Source organism: Cavia porcellus, unplaced genomic scaffold (assembly GCF_034190915.1).
Source record: "Cavia porcellus strain 051 isolate PalLab524CR breed Dunkin Hartley unplaced genomic scaffold, mCavPor4.1 scaffold_3, whole genome shotgun sequence".
NCBI classification, from domain to species: domain Eukaryota; kingdom Metazoa; phylum Chordata; class Mammalia; order Rodentia; family Caviidae; genus Cavia; species Cavia porcellus.
Window position 1 is genome coordinate 24,447,690 of NW_026947486.1, and position 24,569 is coordinate 24,472,258.

A 24,569-nucleotide genomic window follows, 5' to 3' on the forward strand; every position below is an offset into this window, starting at 1 on the left:
CTTTTTTATAATATATGAATTTAAAGCTGTAAATTTCTCTATAACACAGCATCGCACAGGATTTTAGATGTAATATTTTTTATTATCAATCTAAAGTATTTTCTAAATTCCATTGTGAATTTATCTTTGGTCCTGGGTTTTTCTCCCTTTCTGAAGCCTCGCACCCAAACTTTAATCAACATAAAAATAACCACTGAAGGTCTTGCCAAAATACAAACTTTACAGTCCCATCACAGATTTACCAGATGAGTATTTCTGAAAACCGACCCTGCAGAAATACTACACAGGCCCTCGCCAGGATCCAGACACAGGTACATGTGTACCAATCCTGCAGTTTGATGGCAGAGCAGGGTTTTCTGAGAGCAGGGAGCAAGTCCAATTCATCTGTATTATCAGTGCCAAACATTGGATCTACATAAAACTGTGTTTAATAAATGAATGAACCAATATATGAGAAAATAAAGAAAATAAATTTTCTAGAATTGGAATTCTTCATTGCTATAAATTAGAAGTACCGCTGTGGGTCATTTGATCCTAATTTAATTCCATTTAGGTTTTATTGTTGTTTTGTTTTGCCTTGTTTCAGACAGGCTCTCTCTATGTAGTTTGGACTGTCCTTGAATTTACTATGTAGCCCAAGCTGGCCTCAAACTCACTATTAATCCTAGGCTGCCCTCAAACTGATAGCAGCCCACATGCTTCAGCCTCCTGAGTGCTGGGATTACAGGTGTGTGCCCCCATACCCAGCAAGGGTTTTGTTTGTTTAGTTTTGGTTTGGGGGGTTTTGGGCCAGGGGGTGCATGTCTTGAGACAGGGTTCCTCTGTGTGCTTTAGGCTGGCCTTGAACTCACTGTTTATCCCAGGCAGGTCTCAAAAACTCACAGCAGTCTTTCTGTCTCAACAGGCATATGCCACTATGTCTGGCATAATATGACTTGGAAACAGTATTTTTTTCCTTGTCTTCATATCTCTACCAATCCTATGTTAATTATCCCATTGTACTGTCTGGAAAACATGGCTCTGAATATAGGTTTATGCCTTTCCACTGGCCCAGAGAAGGTAAGGGTAGCACAGGAGAGATCCTGATATGGGTTGTTCAGAGCAAGGCACATTTGCTCCTCCCCACTGCTTCCTACTGCCCAGCTCCAGGCCCTGCCCATAGAACCCCATTCCAAAAAAATTTAACCTATCCTACCTCTCAGATTCCTCCTGTTCCAAAGCCTCTGAGAAACATTCACTGCATCTCTGTCCTGACTCAGACTCCAGAACACCTGCTGTGCCACACATCTTCTGCACCTGCAGCCTATGTGAGTTGCTCTCTCAGTAGCCCCGGTCACCTCTCCCCACTTCCCCATGTGCCATTCTCCAGCGTGTCAAAAAGGTCTGAGAATGATTTACCCAGCCAGCTATTGTCCTGGCAGCACAGCCAACATGCCAGCATCTCCACCCCAGTCAGCCAGTCAGTCAGAGGCTCCGGGTCCTCTCTAGCTTCTCTCTCTGCCCCGCCCCAGGAAGGATCAGGCTGCAGCTGGTTAGGAGTCCCCCTGCATGGTCAGCCTCTCTCTCTCTCTCTCTCTCTCTCTCTCTCTCTCTCTGCCTCTCTCTCCACTCCCTCCTCCTCTTTTCCTCCCTCCCTCCTCAGCCCGCCCCTGAGGCAGGGACCTTGCAAAAGGAGAGGGGGGACAGACAGGCCAGATGGGATCCTGCTTAGGACCCAGGACTCCCCACTGATGCCCTGTCTAGGCTGGGTGTCTCCAGAATCTTAGCACCTGGATTCGTGTGAGCCAGAGTGATATCCACGCTGGGGAGATCCTTCCGGCAGGCTCCTGGTGCCCTCCTCTTGCATCAGGACCCCCCTCGAATGCTCTGAGCCACCCTCCTCAACCCGGATCTAAAACCCAGGACCATCTATCAAGCCAACCTCTCTCTCTCCACCCCACCTCCTCTTTCTGGCATCCATCCCCTCCCCAATACCTCTGCTGCTGCTTCTGGCTGTGGATCCATACCTCTTCCCATCCCCACCAGGCCTGGGGAGCCGGGGGGCAGGGGGCGGGGCGCACTGGGGCTAGATGAGAAACCTCCTTAACCTGGAGCTTTCCCAAGCAGTGCTCGAGTGCTCCCAAGGAGGAGCCCTGGACCCTGAGCATTTGCTAGAGGCTTGGCAGAGGCCCCAAGGGGACCTTGTCTTCTGAGGACAAAAGAAGGCGGCTAGCAGGCAGATAAGAAGGGGAGGGTGGTGAGTAGGCTGGCAGAAGGGTGCAGGGGCCAGCCCTGGCCCCCTCCCACCTTGGCTGTGTTATAAAGATGTGGGTAGGAGTGTGTAGTGGGGAAAGCACCTGCTGGGACCCCCACCTTCCAGCTAGTTGGGCACCCCAAAACTGTGTGCTGCCAGGCTGGTATTCCCCAATACCCCCAGCCCTGCCCAGTGTACCCCTCCACTGCCTGCTTCCCCTGATGCCTGCAATTTAGACCATACCAGCTGTATCCACAGCAACAGAAACAGAAGTGTTACTGGTGGTCAGATTATTAAGGGTCCCATTATGTGGCCTAGGCTATGGTATATCCTGGGTGAGACAGTTTGAGCCTCTTTTCTGGATTCCAAGACAGCCCAGCTGAGCAATCCCAGGTAAGCAGTCAGCATCCCTCCACCAAGGATGGGTAGCTGGGGTTTCTCTTCTGTCTCTCTACACGTATTTCAGAGTCTCCATCACTACCATGCTCTCTTCTCTCTCTCTCTGTCTGTCTACCATGCTCTCTTCTCTCTCTCTCTCTCTCTCTCTCTCTCTCTCTCTCTCTCTCTCTCTCTCTCTCCTCCATCATAGGAGCAGGAGTTACTTGAACACTTAAGCCTGGAGACTCCTTCACTTCGCTCATCTTCTCCAATCCCAAATGTCCCATGAGAAAGGAAACCACCACCTGTTTTACTGTACAGGATCTATTTTTACCATTATGGTCATGTTTGGGCACAAGGCTGTGTTAATATTTCCTGTGTGCTAGCTGTGGAGGGATTCCTGGGAGCCCAGCTGTGGTGTTCCCCTTACAATGCCTGCAGCTTCTCTCTCTCTCTCTCTCTCTCTCTCTCTCTCTCTCTCTCTCTCGCTCGCTCGCTGGCTGGCTGGCTGGCTCTATCTCTCTCTGCCTCTCTCTGTGTCTGTCTCTGTCTCTCTCTTTCCCTCCCTCCCTCCCTCTTCCAAGGTTCCTTGACCTGTTTGCTCTGAGTGTGTGTGTGTGTGTGTGTGTGTGTGTGTGTACACCTGAATAGCGAGCAAATGGGTAGATATGACAGGGAAGCTGCTCCTAGTTCAGACCACCCCCTACTCCTTTCTTCTTTTCCTTCCTTCCTTCTCCTCTTTCTCCCCACAGGTAGCACAGACTTTTTCTCCCTCACAATGGAACATATGCTGTGCTTCCCAGCTCGGGGAGGAAGTCACTGTAGGGTTAAAGGAAGATGAACTTCGGGTGGAGAACATTTCAGGCCCTAAGCTGCCTAATGGCTGAGTGGGCAAGGATCATCAAATCACATGACAACCTGGGTCTGAGAGGGGCAAGGCACAACTTGCTTGTCCCACAGTATGGGACTGAGCTTCCATCATATGACTGCCTCTGTCTCAGATACCCCTGTTGTGTCTGGGACCTCCAGATCTTATGGCCTTGTGCCTGGTAGCTAAATGTTCCCTATATCTAGAATGGCAGAAAAACCTGAAACATGGAGAACAAGGATTCTACAGGGACAAATCCCTCCAACTTCTAGCTCTGCAGCTTTAGTGGAGGCATACCATTTATTGAAACTCAGTTTTTTCATCTGTCAAAGAGACTGGTAACTCTTCCTGCATGTGTATGTGTAAGGATTAAATGAGTTAGTACATGTCAATGAGGGATGTGCATAGAGGTGCACTGAAAGAATGTCAGTAAAGCTCATGGTCAATGTTGTTGTTAATTGTTTGTGATTAATATTGCTGTTGATCATTTGGGGGAAGTTCTCTCCAGGGTTTCAACAGAGATTTGAGGAAGGCAGCAGGTGGGCAAATGGAGGAAGTGAGGGAAGGCAGAAGCAGCTCTGTATTGTTATTTCTTATTTGCAGACTATGATAAGAGGTAGTTTTAGGCAGTCTCCCATTTCTACCTCATTCCAGGCTTCTTTCCCTGTACTTGTCTCTGTACACACACACACACACACACACACACACACACACAGATGATTGAGCCCCTGGGAGCCAGCAGAGGCCTGAATTGTAGCCTGCTGCATTCCTGGCCCTGATAATGTATGTGTCTCTCTGTTAAGGGGAGACTTGGCAAGAATTTGCCTGCAGTCAGTGGTTAGTAGGGCTTGAAGACAAGGCTGAATGGAGCTTTTGAGATCACAGGGCTTCAGGTAGAACTGGGGTGTGGCCCACGCAGCAGCCAGATCTATGGGGAATGAAGCCCATGGAGTTGCTTACATAGAACCTGAAGTGGAGTAAGGGTGGGGCCTGCCAGCTGGTTTCTGGGTATGGAGATGTGATGGAACACTGAGTGAGGAGTCAGGAACCAGAGGAAAAGCAGCAGGAGGGGAAAGACTGAGCCCCAGAAAACTCTCTGTGAGAGTAGGAAAGGTTAGGGCCTTGAAGCACAGATTTTTTTGAAGAGGCATTTGGTGTGGAAGGCAAAGGACACAGCCTATGGTCTGGGACATCTGGGGCACCTGTGCCCAAGTGTGGGTGTATATGTGTGATTGAAAATGTGTGGCTGTGTGTACATGTCTCTGTGTGCATGTCTGTTTTGGGGATTGTGGGTGTGAATCTATGTGTGTGAGCAGGCCATGTGATGGCACGGGAGAGTGGTGTCTGGCTAGGCCGGTGTGTGTACAGAGGGGTAGGTATGACTTTGCATGTCTGTCTGGGTGAGCAAATGGTCATGTTTGATTCTGATCCAAGTGTAAGTGTGTTTTTTTGAGACTATAGGCCTGTTGAATGTCTGGTTGCATAAAATGTGTGGTATCAATTTGCCTTTGAGTGTATATGCCTGTTTATATATGTGCAGGTTACAGAGCGCCTGGGTATTCTTGTCCAGCTAAGGGATTGCCTGTTTCTATCTGATTGTGTTCATTCATGTATGCTTGCATGTGCTTTTGGATGTGTATACATTTAAATGGTTTGTGAATTTAAAGATATATAAGTGCATGTTCTTTTATGTAGGAGACGGTGTGTGTATATGAATATGCTTATATGGTATGTGATGTGGGTGTGAGTTATCCTGTGTGTGAATGTCTGTGTGGATTCTCTAGGATTTCAAATTATGTATATGTCTGTGTGTGCATGTTTTAAGTGCACACTGTGGACAATGTTATGTATCTATATCCAGGTTGGGACATGAGCGTATAGATGACACACTAGTATAAAGAGGACGAATTGTGTGGGTAGAGGAGGTTGTATGAGTAAAAAATATATTTTGTGAGTATTCTTATGTATCCACATATAACTATGTATGAATATGGCTGTAAGAGTATGTACTACCATATATTATACATGCATATACACACTCATAAGCCTGTGTGCATAGATAAGTGGGTACATGTGTTTATATGTTTAACTGTGTATATACAATTATGGGTGAGTGTATAACTAATTACGGTATTCATGAGTAACTACATTTCATAATACTTAGGTACATGTGTCTCATGTGTTTTTCTTGGAATTCTGAATGTGTGTGTGAATACATGTTTAAGTGTGCCTGAGAATGAATGTGCATGCATATGTGGTTATATATACTGATACATGTGAGTATCTGTCTATGACCATATAAACACATATGCATATGCCTATTTAATTGTTTGTGTGAGTGTGCCTGTGTGTATACCTGAGTGTACAGGTATGTGAATATACGTGTTTGTATAGTTCTAATTATTTGCACTTGTATGTTTGTATTTATTTTTATTCTATGTCATATATCACTCTCAGCTGATGAGTGTTTCATTGTATGGATATATCTATATAAGATGGTTTTTTGCATGTCTGTGATGCGTGTGCATGCTTATGCAGATAAGCATGTGTGTACAAGAGTATATGAGTGTATACCCATGTGTGTAAACACATCTTTGTGTCCAAATATATCTGTGGAATATGTATAAGTGATTTTTATTTCATTTGGGTGGTTTCTCATTATGGGTGTGTGAATGTACATGGTGTACATATCTGGTTATGATAGTGTGTGTTTTGTAAGTATATTTTTATTTTCATATCTAATTATGCACATATGAGAATGAATTAATGTATTCATTTATGTCATGTGAAAACATTCATAGATGTACTTGTTCAGCTTTGCATACAAGTCTATGTGTTAGAATGTCTGTATATGTATACATCATCTCACTTACAAACATGTGCATATGTGGCTGCTCATGAATACACTTACACAGATATGTGTGTAAATACACTTGTATGACTATGTCTTAGGATGTGTATGCAGAAGGAAGCTTGCCTCTTTGTGTCTATGTTACTCCATCAGCTCCATAGGTATGATTCTGCCTGTCTGTGGACATGTGAAAGTATGTGTGTACACCTGCATTTGTGAGTGACTGTGTGTCATCCATGAGCATTATGCCATGTGAATGTATGTCTGTGTTTAAGAGTAAATGGATGTTACATGTGTGGTGTGATCGAGTATAGTGGATGTACACGTTCATTGCTATGAGCATTCTTATGTGTGAAGTGAAGGTATTTATGCATGTGCCTGTATGATGGTGTGTAATAAAAAATCAGCTTTGGTCCTGTGCATATGAGTCTTATTACTGAGGGGGTTCTTATGAGTTTTTGTGACTCTGTATGCACCTAGCATGTATTTATATGCATGTCTGAGCGTCAGTGATATTCTGATAGACTGCATCATTTTGCAACAATATGTAGACATCTTACATGTATTGGCAATATTGGCAAGCTATGACACCTAAACAGTCATGACTGCACTTCTGGGGCCTTTATGGCCTTGGCCATGTGCTAGGCTTTTGTGGTTGCTCCCAGGGTAATTTCTGTTGTCATTCACACCCAAAAAGTAGGGGTCAATCATAGCTGATATCCTACTAGGGGAAGGGGGCCCATCACTTCTTTAAAAAAGGATTCCTTGAAATCCAAGGATCTCTCTTCCCTTATCCCCACCATTAAAGGCCTGTGGAAGAATGACATTGTATAGTGCCTAGGGTTGGTAAATAGTTTTCATGGAAAGCATCCAAACTATGCCACCCAATATAGATGTGAATGTGTACAAATAAATGAAGACATATAGATCTTAGGAAAGAGGTAGAGAGAGAGAGATCTAGGGAAGAGATTAAGTGAGGCTATGAATTGTGTGTCTGTAAGAGACCATGGGTGTTTCTGGGTAGGATATGCATTGAGATATTTGGTTTTATTGAAAAGGGAGGGGCAAATACGGGTATATGTAAATCTGTTTGGGTAAAGTGTGGTATAAATCAGTTTGCATTGACTGAGCAAAAATATATATGAAGATATATAGATATATAGATTATTATATATATATTTGAAGGGATGTGATATGAATGTGCTTAAATGGTGCAAAAGAGTGGGAGGCTAGATAGCATATTATGTGTTTGATAGTGTGTCTGTATACATATTGTATGTGTAAGAGAGACTGTAGGAGCCAAGTGTGGTGGTGCATGCCTGTAATCCAACACTTGCGAGGCTAAGGCAGGAGTATCATTTTGGGTTTGAGGCCAACCTGGGCTACAAAGTGAGTTCAAGTCCAGCTTGAACTATATAGCGAAACCCTGTCTCAAACAGACCAAATAAATAAATAAGCTATAAATTTAAAAAAGAGATTGTGGGTGTTTTGTGTAGAATATATATATAAGGGAGTATGAGTGTATATGTGCATTCAAGTGTGGGAATATCCTGATAGTGTGTATCCACCTGTGTTAGAGTACAGTGCTCTAAGCAATAGCAGTGTGTGACTGGGTGATTCTAGATGTGTGTAGGAAAGAGAATTTGGGCATACCTATGTTAAAATGGAGTGCACGTGTAATTGGGTTGTCTATGGATGGTGTGTAGAGATGCATTTGGGTGAGATGTGAAGGATGTATATGAGAGTATGAATATAGGTGAGATGTGGAGGATGTATATGAAAGAGTGTTTGTGCATTTTGTGTTTGAAGTGTAGACAGATCTGGATGATGGTGATTAAGAAGAATGATCCTAGTGTGTGTGTGTGTATATGTGTGTTCAAGAGAAAAGATAGGTGTTTCTGAGTATGGTAACAGTGTGAATGTGGATGTGTCTGATGGGAGATGTGTGTATGTGTATCTAGATGCAGTAGGAGAGTTTGAGTATAACTGGGTTGGGAGAAAGTATGTGTATTTGTATTGACATGATATATATGTATACAATATGGATGTGTCTAGATAGTATGTGAAATTGTATGGATATACTTGGGCTGTGAGTATATAGAAATATGTGACGTGGTATGGGTTGGAACTTGGGTGTGTTTGGATGGTGGGCAGATGACAGCATGAATATATTTGGGTAGCAAAGTATGTAATAAGTATCATGTGAGTAGTATCATGGTTGTGTCTTAAGAGCTTTGGTTATATATCTGTATGAAGAGTGTTAATATGTATGTACAGGGTGTGAATGTGGGTGCATATGAATATGTGTATAACTAGATGGAGTGTGTGAGAGTTTGAGGCACATCTGGATGAGAAGTGATGTAGACAGGATGACAGCATGTGTATATATGGGGAGTAGGGTGTGTATGGTGTTGCACACAGATTGGATACATGACCGTTAGATGTATCTGGGTGGGAAGTGCATGTGAATATAGATTTATGTAAATGTTGTGTGTGGATTTGAGTGGATCTCTATGGTCTATATGGGATGAATCTGAAGAGTCAGATATATAGGAGAGAGTAGATGCATCTGAGTGGGTCTATGTTTGATGTGTGTGTATCAGCGTGAGAGACAGTGACAGAAACAGAGAACATAAGAAAATGTGAAGTGTGTATGAATAAAATTTGCATGAGTGTGGGTTCCCTGAATGATGTGTAGGTGGATATCCAAGTGATATGTATGTGTGTGTGCCCACACACGTGTATTTGGGTTGGGAATTTGAGAGTGTGAATATCTGGATAGGGTGTGTGTATGTATATGTAGTGCCTTGGTAGGTGTGTGTTTGTGCTGTTTTGGATGTGTCTTGATACTCAGTAGGCACATCTAGAACAGATATGAGGGCTTTGAGTTAGGGGCATAAATTTGAATGCACTTGAGTATTGTATGTGGCAGTAAGGGTATATTGAGTTGAAAATTTGTATAAGTGAGGCTATATGTAGTTAGAATGCCCGTGAGTGTAAGTCTATTTCAGGCACACGTACATGAGGGTAGGAGTAGTTAGCTGGGATGTGTGTGAGAGTGTGCGTGTATTGACATCAAGTATATGTATGAAAGTGGCTGTACCTGAATGGTGTATGTAAGGAGAGTGTGTGTATACTGGTGTTCCTCAATTCACAAATGCTTTTGTTTGAGAACAATTTGATTCACAAACAAAAGCATTTGGCAAAATTTTGTTTTGGGGGGCTGGGGATTTAGCTCAGTGGCATAAGCGCCTGCCTTGCAAGCAGGCAGTCGTGAGTTCGATCCCCAGTACCGATAAAAAGGAAAAAGACCAAAAAAATTTTTTTGTTTTTGTTTGCAAACTTCATGCTAGGTGAAAAACTCCACCATGGCCATCTTTCCAACACAGACACAAATATAGCCATCTTTTCCAAAATTGTGGAATAAATTAAGTTTGTGAACTGAATCAACACTGTATCTGGTTGGGGTATGTGAGAGTGTAGGTATATCTAGGTAAGATGTGTGTTTTTCTTTTTGGACATTGTATGTCAGAGAAAAAGGGTGTGTCCAAGTGGTGTAGGTGTAAGAAAATATATAGGTAAGTGTAGGATCTGAGAGAATCTGGGTGGATAGTGTGTATGTTTGGCTGTATTCTTAACGGTGAATGTATCTGAAAATGTGGGGGTATCTATATGTGTGTGTGTATTTATCTGGATGCGTTGTGTGGTCAGTAGTATCTATATGTCTGGGTAGCATTTGTGATTGTGGGCATGTATATGAATGTATGTATATTTCCTTGGGCATATATATCTCAACTAAAATGTCTGTAATGTGACTATCTCCATGTTTGTGCATACATGTGACTAGATGTGGGGATGAGCACTGTACCTAAATACCTGAGTAAACAGGAGCTGGCTCATGTGTGTACGTGTTTGTGCTATGTATTTCTACATGTGGTGAGTTGGATCTGTAAGGTCTCTGTAGACAGCCCTTGGATTTGAATCCTAGTTCTGACATTTATGCTAGGTGGCATTGGGCATGTCACCTAAATTCAGCAAAACCACAATGTTTTACCTTAATGTGAAGGTAAAAATTCCTATGGATCTCCTAGGGTGAGGATCAGATGAGTTAATATAGAATAAGTGATTAGAACACTACCTAGCAATAATGATTCTTCATAATTATTATAATTACCTTCCCCAGGGTGTAACACCATGTGTCTATCTGCAGGTATAAATGGGATTTCCTGGTACATATCTGCCCCATTACCTCAGTCCTTATGTATGTGTGAGAAAATGTGCTTTTCCTACATGTACCTAAGGTTTTGTTTATATGTTAAAGCAGGTTTATATTTCTATGTGTCCCAGTGTGCATATAAAACCTCAGGTGGGCGAGAAAGGCAGTGTGTATTGGGTGGGTGGAAGGAGTTGGGCTTTGTGTACATATTTCCCAGTACTCACTACTCTGCATGTGAATGCACACACCTGTATCTACAGTAGTGTAGTGTCTGTGAGTGTAAGTGTTCCCTGAATTGCTAGTGTGTCTGCATATGTAAGCATGCTTCTATCTGTGTGTGTGTATGTGTATGTACATGCCACTGTGTTTTTATCTGGCCATGGAAACATGTTTGTAATTGTTAGTATGTGAATGTGTGCATGTGAATCTCTGTTGTGTCTGTAAATGTCAGAAGGTTGGTATTCAGGTTTCTATATGATAGTAAGGGTATGTAAGTGTGTGTTTCTATGTGTAAAGGGTTTGTATATTTGTATATATATATAGGTGTGTTTTAAGGTATTGTGTGAGTATATATGTAGCTGTAAACTTTTGTGTGTATCTGAAGATTTATGTCTTTATAAGAATTGGTGGCTATTGATTTATGCATGAGTCTGCATTGTTATCCATGCCTGCTTGCTTCTCTGCATGTAGCTGTGAGCCCTAGCAATGTGCCTATATTAATGACTGTATCTGTGCTGTTCCTCTGTATTAGAGCAGATTTGTATGAAATAATGAGATTTAATTTCTTAGTATAAGAGCAGTATGCAGCAGAGTAGTGAATGAATCTGTAGAATGTGAGCTGGACTTGACCTATGTCTGAATGTAAAGTCTTATGTCTGTACTTGCAGGATTGTGTCTGAAAAGTGTGCAGGTCCATGAAGTTTGTTTTATCTGTAAATGTGTCTACAAGTATCCTTTGAATTGTGAATGTATCTCTGCCTAGGACTTTATTTCTATAAAAAGGCAGTTACACACGTGTGTGTATGTATGTGTGTGTGTATGTGTGTGCGTGTGTTGCTTGACTGAGAATGATTTGTTGGTAGCTAGATCCATGCTTAAATGTCTGTGTAGATGAGGTATGTGTGTGTGTGTGCACATGCATGCACACCTGGTACTGCTTATTAACTGGTGCAAGTCTGGATGCAAATAAAAATTAGAATATTCACATATGTACTTGCCCATTTGCACCTGTGTGTGTGTGTGTGTGTGCTGTCTCTATGTGATGTGACTAGCTGTGAATGCATTAGGGCATTCATAATCCAGCATCCAGAGGAAGTGAAATCTTTTTATGACACACTAGAGTAAAATGAAAATGATTTAAACGTAGTAGGGCTTGGTTACATATTTCCATATTATGTAACTGTGGAGAAAAAAAACAAAAAAGCATAGTTTTCCAAGTTATTAAAATATTGAATGTGTGTACAATTTTCAAGTGGAATTTTTTATGGCACACTTAAACTCACTTCTAGGAACACAATTTTTATTCACTAATGCAAATTTGTAATGGTCAACATCCATAACCACTTCTTCTGAGCTTTTGGTCATGAGTGCCTTGGTTTATTTTATGGTCATTTGACTCACTTGTGACCATTTTAATCTTGATTTGGTAAGCCGATTAGTACTGAACACAGATCTTCTACATCAAGGTATTATTTTGCTTCTTAGTGAAAAGCCAAACAAAATAAATGAAGTAAATAACAACTGGTGGTTCTGACACAATATAAACTTCCATCATGGCCCGCCACTTCCTGAACTTGAAAGCCATGTTGTTGAAGGTAAGACCCATCCACACAGGTTATTCAGACACATTTTGCCCTGAGTCCTCTGCAATTAACTTGAATGTGTGAAACACAGCTGTACGGTTCTACAAATCGGCAAAGTTTACCTCAAAAATACAAGCTTGGAGGTCATTGGATAGGATTGTGACACATACAATTTTTGCTGATAAACCTTCCTCCCCAGTAATCAGAATTGGAATAATTTAATCTTCCAGTTTTGTGCTTCAAAGGGAGGATTCTTCTTTAAATCTATCACGTTTCTTTTTTTTTCAATCAAATGCTATGTTGAAATTTCTTATAACACTCATGCATTTTGAATACAACAGAAAATTTTCATTTTGAGTAACTCAAAATAATCATGGAGATTTCCCCTAAGCAGACACAGTTTAATAAATCTTCTTTTGCACTCACATTGTAATGCCAAGTAAATATCACACAGAGAACCACACTTGACTTCACTTCTCCTAAATTGAAATTTTCCTTCAAATCAATAAACCTTGTCAGTACTGCATAATCCAAATGCAATATTTCAAATGTCTTCAAATTTATCAATATAACTTTATTCATATGTTCAAAAAACCATTTGCTGAAGCCAGTAAGAATTAAATCTGCAAAGTTAGAATCATTCCAAAAGAAACGCTTACATTTTTTTAGCCCATAAATTGTTACATGGTACATGCCTGTAATCCCAGCACTCAGGAGGCTGAGGCAGGGGGATTGCTGTGAATTGGAGACCAGCTTGGGCTACAAAGTGAATTCAAAGCCAGCCTGAACTTCATAGCAAGGCCCTGTCTCAAAAAGACAAAAAAAAGTTTACAAAATTCCCACACACTTTAAACAACTGAAAAAGGTTTACTGATACCAATTCGTCACAGAAAGTTTCAAGACAGGTGGGGAGTATCTTAGATTTAGTTAAATTCACTCAGTATTATTTTCTGTGAAAATTATACTTACAGGTAAATTTTTACAGGTGGGTGAATCGCTGTGTTATGAAAGCACACTTTTCACCATCACAACAGCAGTATCAGCCTATAGACTTATGCAGAGATTCCATAATATTTCAAAATATTCGTGTGTCAATTTACATGTTTTAACCTTAGTTTATGTTGGTATTTCTTGCATTTCTCTTCAGGGTTTCTAAATACAACTGTAAACTAAGCAGTCAGAAAGCATCCACAGATGTATCAGTGTTAAACAAAAACCCTTTGCACTCAACTGTCTTCCAGGTTAGTGTCTTCTCATGGCCTTTGATCTGTCATCAGAAGTAATTGAGCAGGGGCTGGGGATTTAGCTCAGCGGCGTAAGCACCTGCCTTGCAAGCAGGTGGTTGTGAGTTCGATCCCCGGTACGGATAAAAATGAAAAACAAAGATAAAAAAAAAAGTAATTGAGTGTCCCCTTTCCTATTTTCTTTATCTCACTGCTCCTAAACATAGTATGGACAATTTTTCTGCAAACTAATTTGTGAGATTTTATTGGGAGAAGGACATCATAGATTTCCTCATTAATTGTGTAACTATCTGGTTGAGCATTATCTAAAAATGTGCTAATTAGCTCATAAAACACCTCTCTGTCTCTTTGACTCTGTCTCTGTCTCTCACGCTCTCTCTCTAACTGGAATCTTTTCTAAACAAGCAGTCCACCACCGATCTACACCCCAACTCTGGAATCTTTCTATTGAATAGAACAGGAGAACTTGGTGATTTATCAAAAGTGATTTTTCTCTGCATTCTTAAGATGGCAACACTCAGAAACAAAAGCATGAAAGCCTAAATTTGCCTTTTATGAATCAGTTCAATTAAACTTTTGTCAGTCTTCATTTACTGACAAACATTTTTACCTAAAAACAAAAGGTTAATTATGAAATACCACTAAGAGTCAGATTTGGCTAATTTGAAGAGCAGATGCTAATAGAAAGTAAATCAGCAAATCAAGAAATAATAGAAACGATATGTTTTTAAAGGAGTCTTATTTTTAAGAAACAGATGCTTTTAAGAACTGAAAGAACTTATAAATGAAATGATATAATTAGATATGCTTTAGGATACTGGGGAATGAAAGAGATAGGCAGGGTTATAGGCAAAACCATACTGGTTCTGAGTTGATAATCAGTGAATCTGGGCTTTGGGACACTGAAGTTCACTACAATACTCTTATTTTCTTATTTCTGAAATACTCTATTTCAAGCATGTTCAACTCACAGTCCATAAGCTGGCTGTATGCTTCCTGAGACAGCTAATAATATAGCTCCACAAAACTGTAAATTTTAATATTATCATGTGATTTTTTGTGTTATATTTTATGATTCCATTGCACACCACTTGCCCTTGGGTGGCTTAGAGTGTAAAACACAGGAGTTACCAAAGATAGTATTTCAACCTACCTACACATGCATGTACCTATGATGACAGGTGTTAATTATTATTAAGCTGGCATATGAGTTTTCTAGTTCATTGTTAAACTTAGATTCTTTGTTATTTAATAACATAATTTAGTGAGTTAAAATATAAAAAGAAAATTTTGTTACTCATATACATTAACTATATTATATTTTTATGTGGCCTAAGACAATCCCTTTTCACTCAGTATATACCAGGCAAGCCAAAAGGTTGGCTACATGTGCTGTATAATAAAAGGTTATTTTTATAAAGATGCAATAATCAAGAAAATTAACAAAATATTTTTGTTTAAAACACCGAATACTATACAATACAAATTGGGCATTCCTAATCCAAAAATCTGAAATCTCAGATTCTCCAAAACCTGAAAATTTTTGAGCATATGTATGACAACCAAGTGCAAAATTCTCCGTTTGACCCCTTGTGACAGGTTGTAGTTGAAACACAGATGCACTAAATATATAAGATTACCTTTGAGTTATGTGTCTAAGATGTATACAAAACAAAGGAATTTCATGTTTAGACATGGGTCCCATCGCCAGGATATCTTGTGTTATATATACAAATATTCCAAAAATTTAAGAAAATCCCAAATCTGAAGCACTTGGGGTCCCAAACATTTTGGATAAAGGATACTCAAGCTATACAACCTGTAGTCTGTAATAGCAATAATCATAACCTTTCCCCTTCTCCTCTTCTTGGTTTTTTGGGGGACTTTTTGGTAGTAGTTAAGAGAACCAAAGTGAGGACCTTTACATGTCAGGCAAGTGCTCTACCATCTGAACTACATTCTAGCCCCTAAACTTTCTATCTCTGTAGAAAAAGTTGTGATAAAACAATAACAAGATCAAATTAAAAGAAAAACACTGTACATGTAGGTATAGGCCCAAAACTCATTGATGATAAACAAGTAGCAAAGTAATAATCAAACCATCTGGAATGTTTCAGTAGGAAGTAAAGTAGGAAGTGATAAAAATTCATAACCTCTATTTTTCCACAGCCATCTGGAATTCTTCTTTACTCCATCACTTGCTATGGCAATTGCCCACAAGTTGGACATAGCCTGCAGAAATTAGCTGATCTGTGCAAGTGAGCAGATCTACCCCAGAAAGTACACCTGTTGCAGAATGTGTATATCAGTAAGTGTATGTATGTGCATGTGTGTGAGAAAATTGCTATATGTGCACAAGTTGAGGGTTGGTATACCGGGCAACGTGTATCTTTGTGTGTGATTGTACTTGCATATTGATAAAGTAAGTGATTGTGTGTGGCATGTGTATGTGTTGAAGAGAAACAAGAATAGAAACAGTGAACAGAGATTATTTGAATCAGACATATTGGATTATGGGTACATATGTGTCTATGTATAAGTGACAGTGTATATAAATTTGCTCATGTGTATCATATGAGTGTTTAAGAGCTCATCTGTGTGTGTATGTATGTGTGTTAGGGGAATTATAAATGTGGGGTTTTGTGGGCCATTACATGTGTGTGAGAGTCTGAGGGTTTGTGTATTATGAATAATTTTCAGCCTTCTCAAACCCAATGTGCTTTTAAAACGTGTTTATAATGCCATATTTATTACCTGAAAATGGAGTTATTAATTTCTCTGCACATATAATTTTAAAAGAAAATACAAGCTGGATTGGTTGTGCACACCTGTAATCCCAGAACTTGGGAGGCTGAGGCAGGAGGATCACTGAGACTTCAAGGCCAGCCTGAACTACGTAGTGAGACCCTGTCTCAAGAAGAAAGAAAGAAAGAAGAAGAAAAAAGAGAAAGAAAGATCAACTTCATATAGTATTACACATAGTGCCCATGTTGTATTAACTATGATATAAATCAGAAATAAAAAAGAAGTGACATATAAGAAAATAATATTTAAATATGTCAATGAGTGTGACACTCTCCAGAAGATTTAAGAAAGTAATTAGAGGTTTGTAAGGCCTTATAATAAATACAGATTCAGCAGAAGGGGGAAATCAGACATAGGAAGTGCAGGGAAATGACAAGCAGAGGCTTCAGGATAAGAGTTTACAAAACAGTGAATAACTCCATGGAAAGTGCACTGAAAAGCACAGTAAGTCTCCTTTTGACATATATGATAGCCACATTCCTGAATAATTGAGAAAAACTGATTTTTAACTGTGAAATAGAGTTAGATTCTGGATTCAGTTAATTATAACTTAAAAGTCTTAGGGAGTGTGGGACATGTATTAGTGGTGTGAGACTACTCCACATGTCACTGGGTGATCAGCATCTCACCCTGGAAACTTACATGTTAGGACACCCTACACCCTAACCTTGTGACAATAAAAAGTGCTCCTATTGGGCCGGGGGTTTAGCTCAGCCGCGTAAGTGCCTGCTTGGCAAATGCAAAGCCATGAGCGATTCCCAGTACCAAAAAAAGAAAAAAAGAAAAGAAAAGAAATGTTCCTATAAAATTCCAAAATATCTTTCTAGGGGGCAACAATGCTTTTATTGAAGACAAGCACTGGTACATCAACCGAATACTTTGTGTACCTGTGTGAAGAGGCAGAGTACTAGACCTAACTCTGCCTCCCTGTGTGTGTGTGTGTGTGTGTGTGTGTGTGTGTGTGTGTGTGTGTGCACAGATCCATGCTCCCAGTGTGTGAGCTAATTGGTCATTGGTCTCCACAGCAGTAGGCTATCGGTGGGACTCTGGGAGTGTGCAGGTCTGTGCACAAGGGTATGGGCACTATCAGGTGTGTTCTGTCCGAGTATACCCATTCTTAGCCTGATCTGGGCCCTGCCTGTGGCTGCTAGTCTGTGCTGAGGAACACAGATGCATACAGTCTCTCTAGTTTTCCCAGCAACATCAGGGCTCTGTTCATTTGATGCTATCATTGGGTGGGGGAGTGTTTTGTTGTTTGTGGGTTTTTGTTAGCTTTGGTTTTTACTGAGAGTCTGGGCTGCACATTATTCACCTTCTCCATCTTAGTGTGTGTCTCTCTGTCTCCCTATCTCTATTTTTGTTTCTGTCTCTGTCTCGCTCCAGTTCCCTCTCTCTGCCTCTCACTCTCATCCCCGCCCCAGTCTCCTAGATCTTTCTAATCTGTGTTTGTGTATACGAGCAGTTCTCAGCCTTCTCAAACCCAATGTGCTTTTAAAGCATTTATAACACCTCTTTACTATCTGGAAATGGAGAACCTCGTCTCTTTTTCTGTCTCTGTCTCTAATCCTTTCCCTTCTTTGCTGTGCTGTTTCTGTGTGTAAGAATTTTTTTCTCTTCTTCCACTTTGTGTCTCTGTTTCTCTTTCTTCTCTTTCTGCTTCTGTCTTTTCCTCTCTCTCTCTCTCTCTCTCTCTCTCTCTCTCTCTCTCTCTCTCTCACATACACACACAATCATGTACTTCTTTCCTTTTGTCACTCTCTGTGTGTCTCTCTGACTTTGTCTTACATTCGTTCTGTTTCTATTCCTTTCCTCCAGCCTCTACTCAAAGCTAAAGAGTGTGTATATGGATGTGAGCATGTATATTCACATTTATACATATATCACCAAGATCTGAAGATTCCACCATGCTTTGAGGAACTTCTCTCCTGCCTAGGATCTTAAGAACAAGCTACTAGCTGTTAGACTTCACAGTATCATCAGCTCCAGGTGACTGTTCAGGCCAAGTTAGATTGGGCTGCTACCTCTGATTGATGTATTTTGAAATTTTGTTTTATTTTTTTCTCTTTGAAATAAAATGAATTTAAACAAAAAAAAAAAAAAGATTGGGCTGCAAATCAGCACTGAGGGAGACCGCTTTAACTGGAACAAAAAGGTCATAAAGACATGTACTCAGGCTCAAGTCCAGACCAGCCCTAGCTTCCACAATAATCCTAAACATCTCCAGCTTCTGCCCAGGTAGGGGCTGTCTTACTCCTGGGACCTGCCTTATCACCTTATCACAGTCCCACACTCCCAGCCTGTACACACCAAGCATTCTGTTCCCCCTAAGCTGTACTGCAATGCTCTCACTGCACTCTGACACACTCCCCAGGCCTCTCTTTCGACAAGGTCTGCCTGGATGTCTCCAAGGAGCCCTTGTCACCTACCAGTGCATTTAGTCCCTCAATCTATTAATTTGGGATACTTTCACTGAGAGCCTACCATCTGCTCTGTCCTGCTCTTTTAGAAGAAAGTGAGTGTGTCCACAATCCTAGCCCTTATGGAGCTTTCTTTCTAATAACACAGGCAGGCAAGAATCCAAATTTTTAAAGTAAATTATACAGTGTGTTAGAAGAGAGACAATCTAGGGGGAAAATGAGGGTAAGAGGCAGAGAGGTGCTATGACTTCTTACCTGGACTATTGCAAGAACCTCCTGATAGTCCCTCCACTTCTACCTTTGCTCCATATGACTTGTTTTCACAGTAGCAAGTGGGATCTCGTTCAGTTATAAATTATGTAATGTCTTGCCTCTCCTCAGAACTCTCACAAGACTCCTATCTCATCCCAAGTCAAAATCTTGCCATGGCCTTTGATGTCTGTCCTTGCCGTTTTTCTGGCCTCACCTCTCAGCACTTGCTCCTTGCTCATTCTGTTTGCTCATTGTGGTCTTCTTGCTCTTCCCAAAATGTGCCATGCTTAGTCCCACCTAAGGGGTTATGCTCCAGCTGTTCCCTGTGCCTGGGCTTCTATTCCCCCAAATAGCTACATAACTTACTCCTTTACCTCCTCATGTTTGTGGTCAGATAATAATCCTCCATGAAGCCCTCCCTGTACACTGCAGTGAAAACTGCAACACCTTCCTCACATCTACAACTTCCTATCCTCCTTCCCTCCTTTATGTTTATTCTCAGAACTTACATCTGACATACCCACATCTCTTTGTATTATCTATAATATCAGGCTCACAAAGGCAAGGATCTTTATCTATCTGGCTCACAGCTGGATTCTCATTGCCTAGAACAATACCTTATATACATTGGATACTCAGTAAATATCTTTTTCAATGAATGAATGAACAACACAAGCATGCACATCTTTATATTCACCCATACTGCCTGCTTCACCAAAATTAAAACCAATGTTTTCATCATGGCCCACAGCCCTACACAATCTGGCCCTGGACACCTCTGATCTCACCTCTCCCTTTTGCTTATGCCATTCCAGTAACATTGTTTTTCACTGTTCCTTGAGAAATTGGTAGTACATTCCTGATCATGAATAAAAACTAGATTCACAGAGTGATGCCAGAATTTTGTTACATTACACATAGGATCAGGGCCGTTTTGTGAAACTTTTGGTTGAGGGGTGTGTGTGTGTGTGTGTGTGTGTGTGTGTGTGTGTGTGTATGACAGAGAGAGACAGAGAGACAGGCAGAGAGACACAGAGAAAGAGACAGACAGTGAGAGAGAGAGAGAAAGAGAGAGAGAGAATGTATTCATATGTATACTGAGTTGTGATCTAAAATGTCTTGGGATTTGCAAAGGAGGAGAAAAGCTGTACTAACATCCCCATCCCACATAACTCACCAGTGGAGATAAGTAACCAAAGATATCCAGAGAGATAAAGCATTCCCACCCAGCAGGGAGGGAGTAGGACAAAGAGTGGACCAGGCTCAGGATCTGACCCCAGCTGTGGAGTCATGAGGGGGAGGGGCTCATAGACACACTAACCCTACCCTTTCTATTTCTTCCTCACCTTTCCATCTGTTTCTCATTATCTCTCAATTCATTCTCTCTCTCTCTCCACTCTCTTATTGCTCTTTCTCGTCTTGTCCATTTGTGTCATTTTCTGTCCATTTACATCTTTCTTACCATTTTTCTGTCTTTCCCACTCTGTCTCTGCGTGTCTGTGTTTATTTTTCTCTCTGTCTCTCTCTCCTGCCCTCATCTCTCTGTCTTTCTGTGTCTGTGTTTTCCCCCTTGTCCACATTTGCAGGTACAGCCCAGCAGGACAACTGATGGAGTCCCTCAGGACCCATCGAGTACCAGACTTGCTCACCCTGTAGGGTTTTGAGTAGCCCTTGCCCCTCAGTATGGCCAACACCACCGGAGAGCCAGAGGAGGTGAGCGGCGCATTGTCCCCACCGTCAGCATCAGCTTATGTGAAGCTGGTGCTGTTGGGACTGATCATGTGTGTGAGCCTGGGGGGCAATGCCATCTTGTCCCTGCTAGTGCTCAAAGAGCGTGCCCTCCACAAAGCTCCTTACTACTTTTTGCTGGACCTGTGCCTAGCTGATGGCATACGCTCTGCCGTCTGCTTCCCCTTTGTGCTGGCTTCTGTGCGCCACGGCTCCTCATGGACATTCAGTGCACTCAGCTGTAAGATTGTGGCCTTTATGGCCGTGCTCTTTTGCTTCCATGCAGCCTTCATGCTGTTCTGCATCAGCGTCACCCGCTACATGGCCATCGCACACCACCGCTTCTACACCAAGCGCATGACACTCTGGACATGCGCAGCTGTTATCTGCATGGCCTGGACCTTGTCTGTGGCCATGGCCTTCCCACCTGTCTTTGATGTGGGGACCTACAAGTTTATCCGAGAGGAGGACCAGTGCATCTTTGAGCATCGATACTTCAAGGCCAATGACACTCTGGGCTTCATGCTTATGTTGGCTGTGCTCATGGCAGCCACACATGCTGTCTATGGCAAGCTGCTCCTCTTTGAGTACCGTCACCGCAAGATGAAGCCAGTGCAGATGGTGCCAGCCATCAGCCAGAACTGGACATTCCATGGTCCTGGGGCCACTGGCCAGGCTGCTGCCAACTGGATCGCTGGCTTTGGCCGCGGGCCCATGCCACCAACCCTGCTGGGTATCCGGCAGAATGGGCACATGGCCAGCCGGAGGCTGCTGGGCATGGATGAGGTCAAAGGTGAAAAGCAGCTGGGCCGCATGTTCTACGCAATCACACTGCTCTTTCTGCTCCTCTGGTCACCCTACATCGTGGCCTGTTACTGGCGAGTGTTTGTGAAAGCCTGTGCCGTGCCTCACCGCTACCTGGCCACTGCTGTTTGGATGAGCTTCGCCCAGGCTGCTGTCAACCCAATCGTCTGCTTCCTAATCAACAAGGACCTCAAGAAGTGCCTGAGGACTCATACCCCTTGCTGGGGCACAGGAGATGCCCCAGCTTCCAGAGAACCCTATTGTGTCATGTGAAGCAGATGGGTAGGCAGACATGCAGGGAAATGGTCCTGGGCACCGTGATGGGGCCAACAGCAAGCAAAGGGTGGGGCCCCATACAGGGGCCTTCTTTTCTGAGTTCCAGCCTCAGTCTTCAAACCAACAATAATCTAGGAACCTTTGCCAACACCTCCTTAGGGTGGGGGGCTGGATGGAAAACTGGGAAAGAGGCATTTCTAGTTTGTGGGGCCTGTCTCTGCAGCCTCCTTCTCCATTTCTACATTCTCATATTCTCACTTGCTCTCCCTCTTTCCTTCCCCTTCTCTCAAATGACAATGCAGAAAAAGAAAACAAAATTCAAAATTCAGGTTTTTCTACCAACAGCTGAGGAGACAGGATGTCTTGCTTTATATATCTCCCCTTCTCTGATTGTCTAGAAGAGAGAAGATTGTCATGTAAAATAGATTGCCAGAGCTCTTATTGCTCCTTTTGCTCCCAGGCACCTTTCCTTCCCAAGTCCTTTAGCAAGACCTGAGTGTGTAGGGATAAATTAATTCAAGGCTTCTGACAACAGGGACAAGAGAGGGGACTAGGTCCACAGGGAGCAAGATTAATTGCTGTGTTGTGTGCAATGTTGTTTTGGGCAAAGCCTGATCCAAGGCCCAATCATTTCTCCCTCCCCACCATGCCTAGACCTTCCAAGTGTTTCTTGAGGATCTGTTTGAGAAGCATGAAGGACAGGGAGAAGGTCCCCCAGTATGGGCCCAGGATAGGTGAAGAGCAAGATGTGAGCTGAACTGCTCAAGCTAAAGAGACCAAGCTTGGCTGCATTTTCTTACACTGCCTCCTTAACCCCCAGCCCCTATCCCTCCTTCTTGAGGATGGAAATCTACTCCACCCAACTAGAGCTGATGTGGGGGTCCTTCAGGCAGGAGATACCTTGAAAGGAAGTATAAAGAGGAACCTGAACTTTCTGGAGCAGCTGAATCTCATAGCCTGGGGTCAGAGCTGAATTTAACCCCAAAATTGTCTCCTGGGTTTACACTAATCTTCTGAAGATGAAAATTCTTTTTGGGCCTTGATAACTGATCATGGTACAAACTCCAAGGCACAATGGACTTGAGTCTATTTTTATCTGACCCCTTTTTGTCCCCCTCAAAACTCAGGGCCTGAAGCCCTTTCTCAGTAGCCCATGGACTTCTGGGTCCTCAATCCCAAACATCCTTGCTCCCTCCCAATTTACCAACTGGGACAGATTGAAGCCAGATTCTCCAGGTGAAAGGTCTCCAGCCTCCATTGCCGGGGCAGAATCCACTGCGGTCTTACTTCAAGGCCAGTTCTGTGGATTGGTGAGCCAGCTAGCACTCCTTTGCCTGGATTTGCCCAGGCTCTCTGTCCCCTTCTCATTTCTTCTGGGGATAGGGACCTATCTATGTTTTTCTACATCTCTTTTTCCCGTCCTTCTAGAAGCCCCTGCCTAAGATCTTTCCAAACTCCAAGACAGTCCCCGAACTGGGGAAGCCTTGAACAAAGGGACTGAGGAGGGCACTCTGTGCAGGAGAGAATTATGGAGCCTGGCTGTGGAGTGGTGCTGGAAAGGTGGGCCAGAGTGGCTGAGAGACTGGGGTGGGGGTACCTGTTCTCTCAGTGATAGTGATGGGGGTGCCTTTCCAAGGGGATGGGGTGGGAACAAGAGGGGTGGGGGTAAATAGGGTACACTCTGGAGGATTTTCCTCCATTTCTTTTTTCTAGCTGCCTGGATTCATCACTGGATTTTGTAAATGGGAAAACTAAAATGAACAATGCTCTATTGGATGTATTCTTTTTCTGACTGCATGTATATGTGTGTGTAGGTGTGCATGCTTGTCTGTGTGTCCTGTCTGTGTGACCTCATGTGGGAAAGTATGACTGATTGAGATAGCGTGTGTCTGTGTGACGAGGAGCCCTTAAGGAAAACTCAGCTGGTGCTTATAAGCCAATGCCTATGTGTGGAGACGTATAGCATGCAAACATACACATACACATACATCTTGTTGAAAGGAGACAAGCTACAGTACATGTTGACACAGACAGTAAGGTAATCAGGAGATAGTCTGGAAATTGTATGTATGTATGTATTTATGTAGAAAGAGGATTGACACCCAACTCATAAGATTGTCTTCCCTTTGTTCAGGCTCTGAGGAAAGGAGTCCAGGATACTTAAGAACCATGTTCATCTCCTCCCTCCTTTCCTGAGCGACTCAATCCTCTCCCCAAAACTCAAACAATATGTTCTTGAACTGAGACAATCATGGAGAATAGGGCTGATAAATTGAAGTTCAAACACCGAGAGAGCTGATTGGGATAGGAAATACCCTTACAAAGTTAATAGTTTCTAGAAGAACTGTCTAAGCAGGAGCCTTTCTGCAGGGCCCACTATATACACGTGGGATTTGGTCAGCTTTGCCTAAATTCAGAAAAGTAATGTCATGGTAAAAAAAAAAAAGTCTGGAAACCTACCCAGTTGTCCTGGACACTCAGTTCTCTATTTGTTTGCTGAATTCTCTTGGGTACACAGAATTGAGTTGACCATACTCCTCAGTTCTTAGCCACATTGTATCATCATAGGATCATGCAAGGCCCTTTTATTCTTTGTTTTCTTTTTGTAGGAAAATCCATCCCTGATTCCATCCTCCCACACCTCACATAGGCACCCACTCTTTCATATTTAACATGTGTCCTTTCATCCACTGGT

General features: G+C 42.3%; 1 protein-coding gene across 6 annotated transcripts; it reads left to right on the plus strand.

Moving 5' to 3' along the window:
• The first annotated feature begins 1,655 nt into the window (after nt 1-1,655).
• Nucleotides 1,656-23,659, plus strand: Gpr173 (G protein-coupled receptor 173). Of its 6 annotated transcripts, none has more exons than XM_063245890.1 (3): nt 1,656-2,626; nt 13,496-15,900; nt 16,392-23,659. In XM_063245890.1, the coding sequence occupies exon 3, from the start codon at nt 20,750-20,752 to the stop codon at nt 21,869-21,871; it is 1,122 nt and encodes a 373-aa protein (XP_063101960.1). In that variant the 5' UTR covers nt 1,656-2,626; nt 13,496-15,900; nt 16,392-20,749; the 3' UTR covers nt 21,872-23,659. The 6 variants fall into 6 exon arrangements, with proteins under 6 accessions (XP_063101960.1, XP_063101963.1, XP_063101961.1 ...); XM_063245893.1 differs by having other exon boundaries at nt 20,653-23,659; XM_063245891.1 differs by having other exon boundaries at nt 13,496-13,589; nt 15,762-23,659.
• The last annotated feature ends 910 nt before the right edge of the window (nt 23,660-24,569 follow it).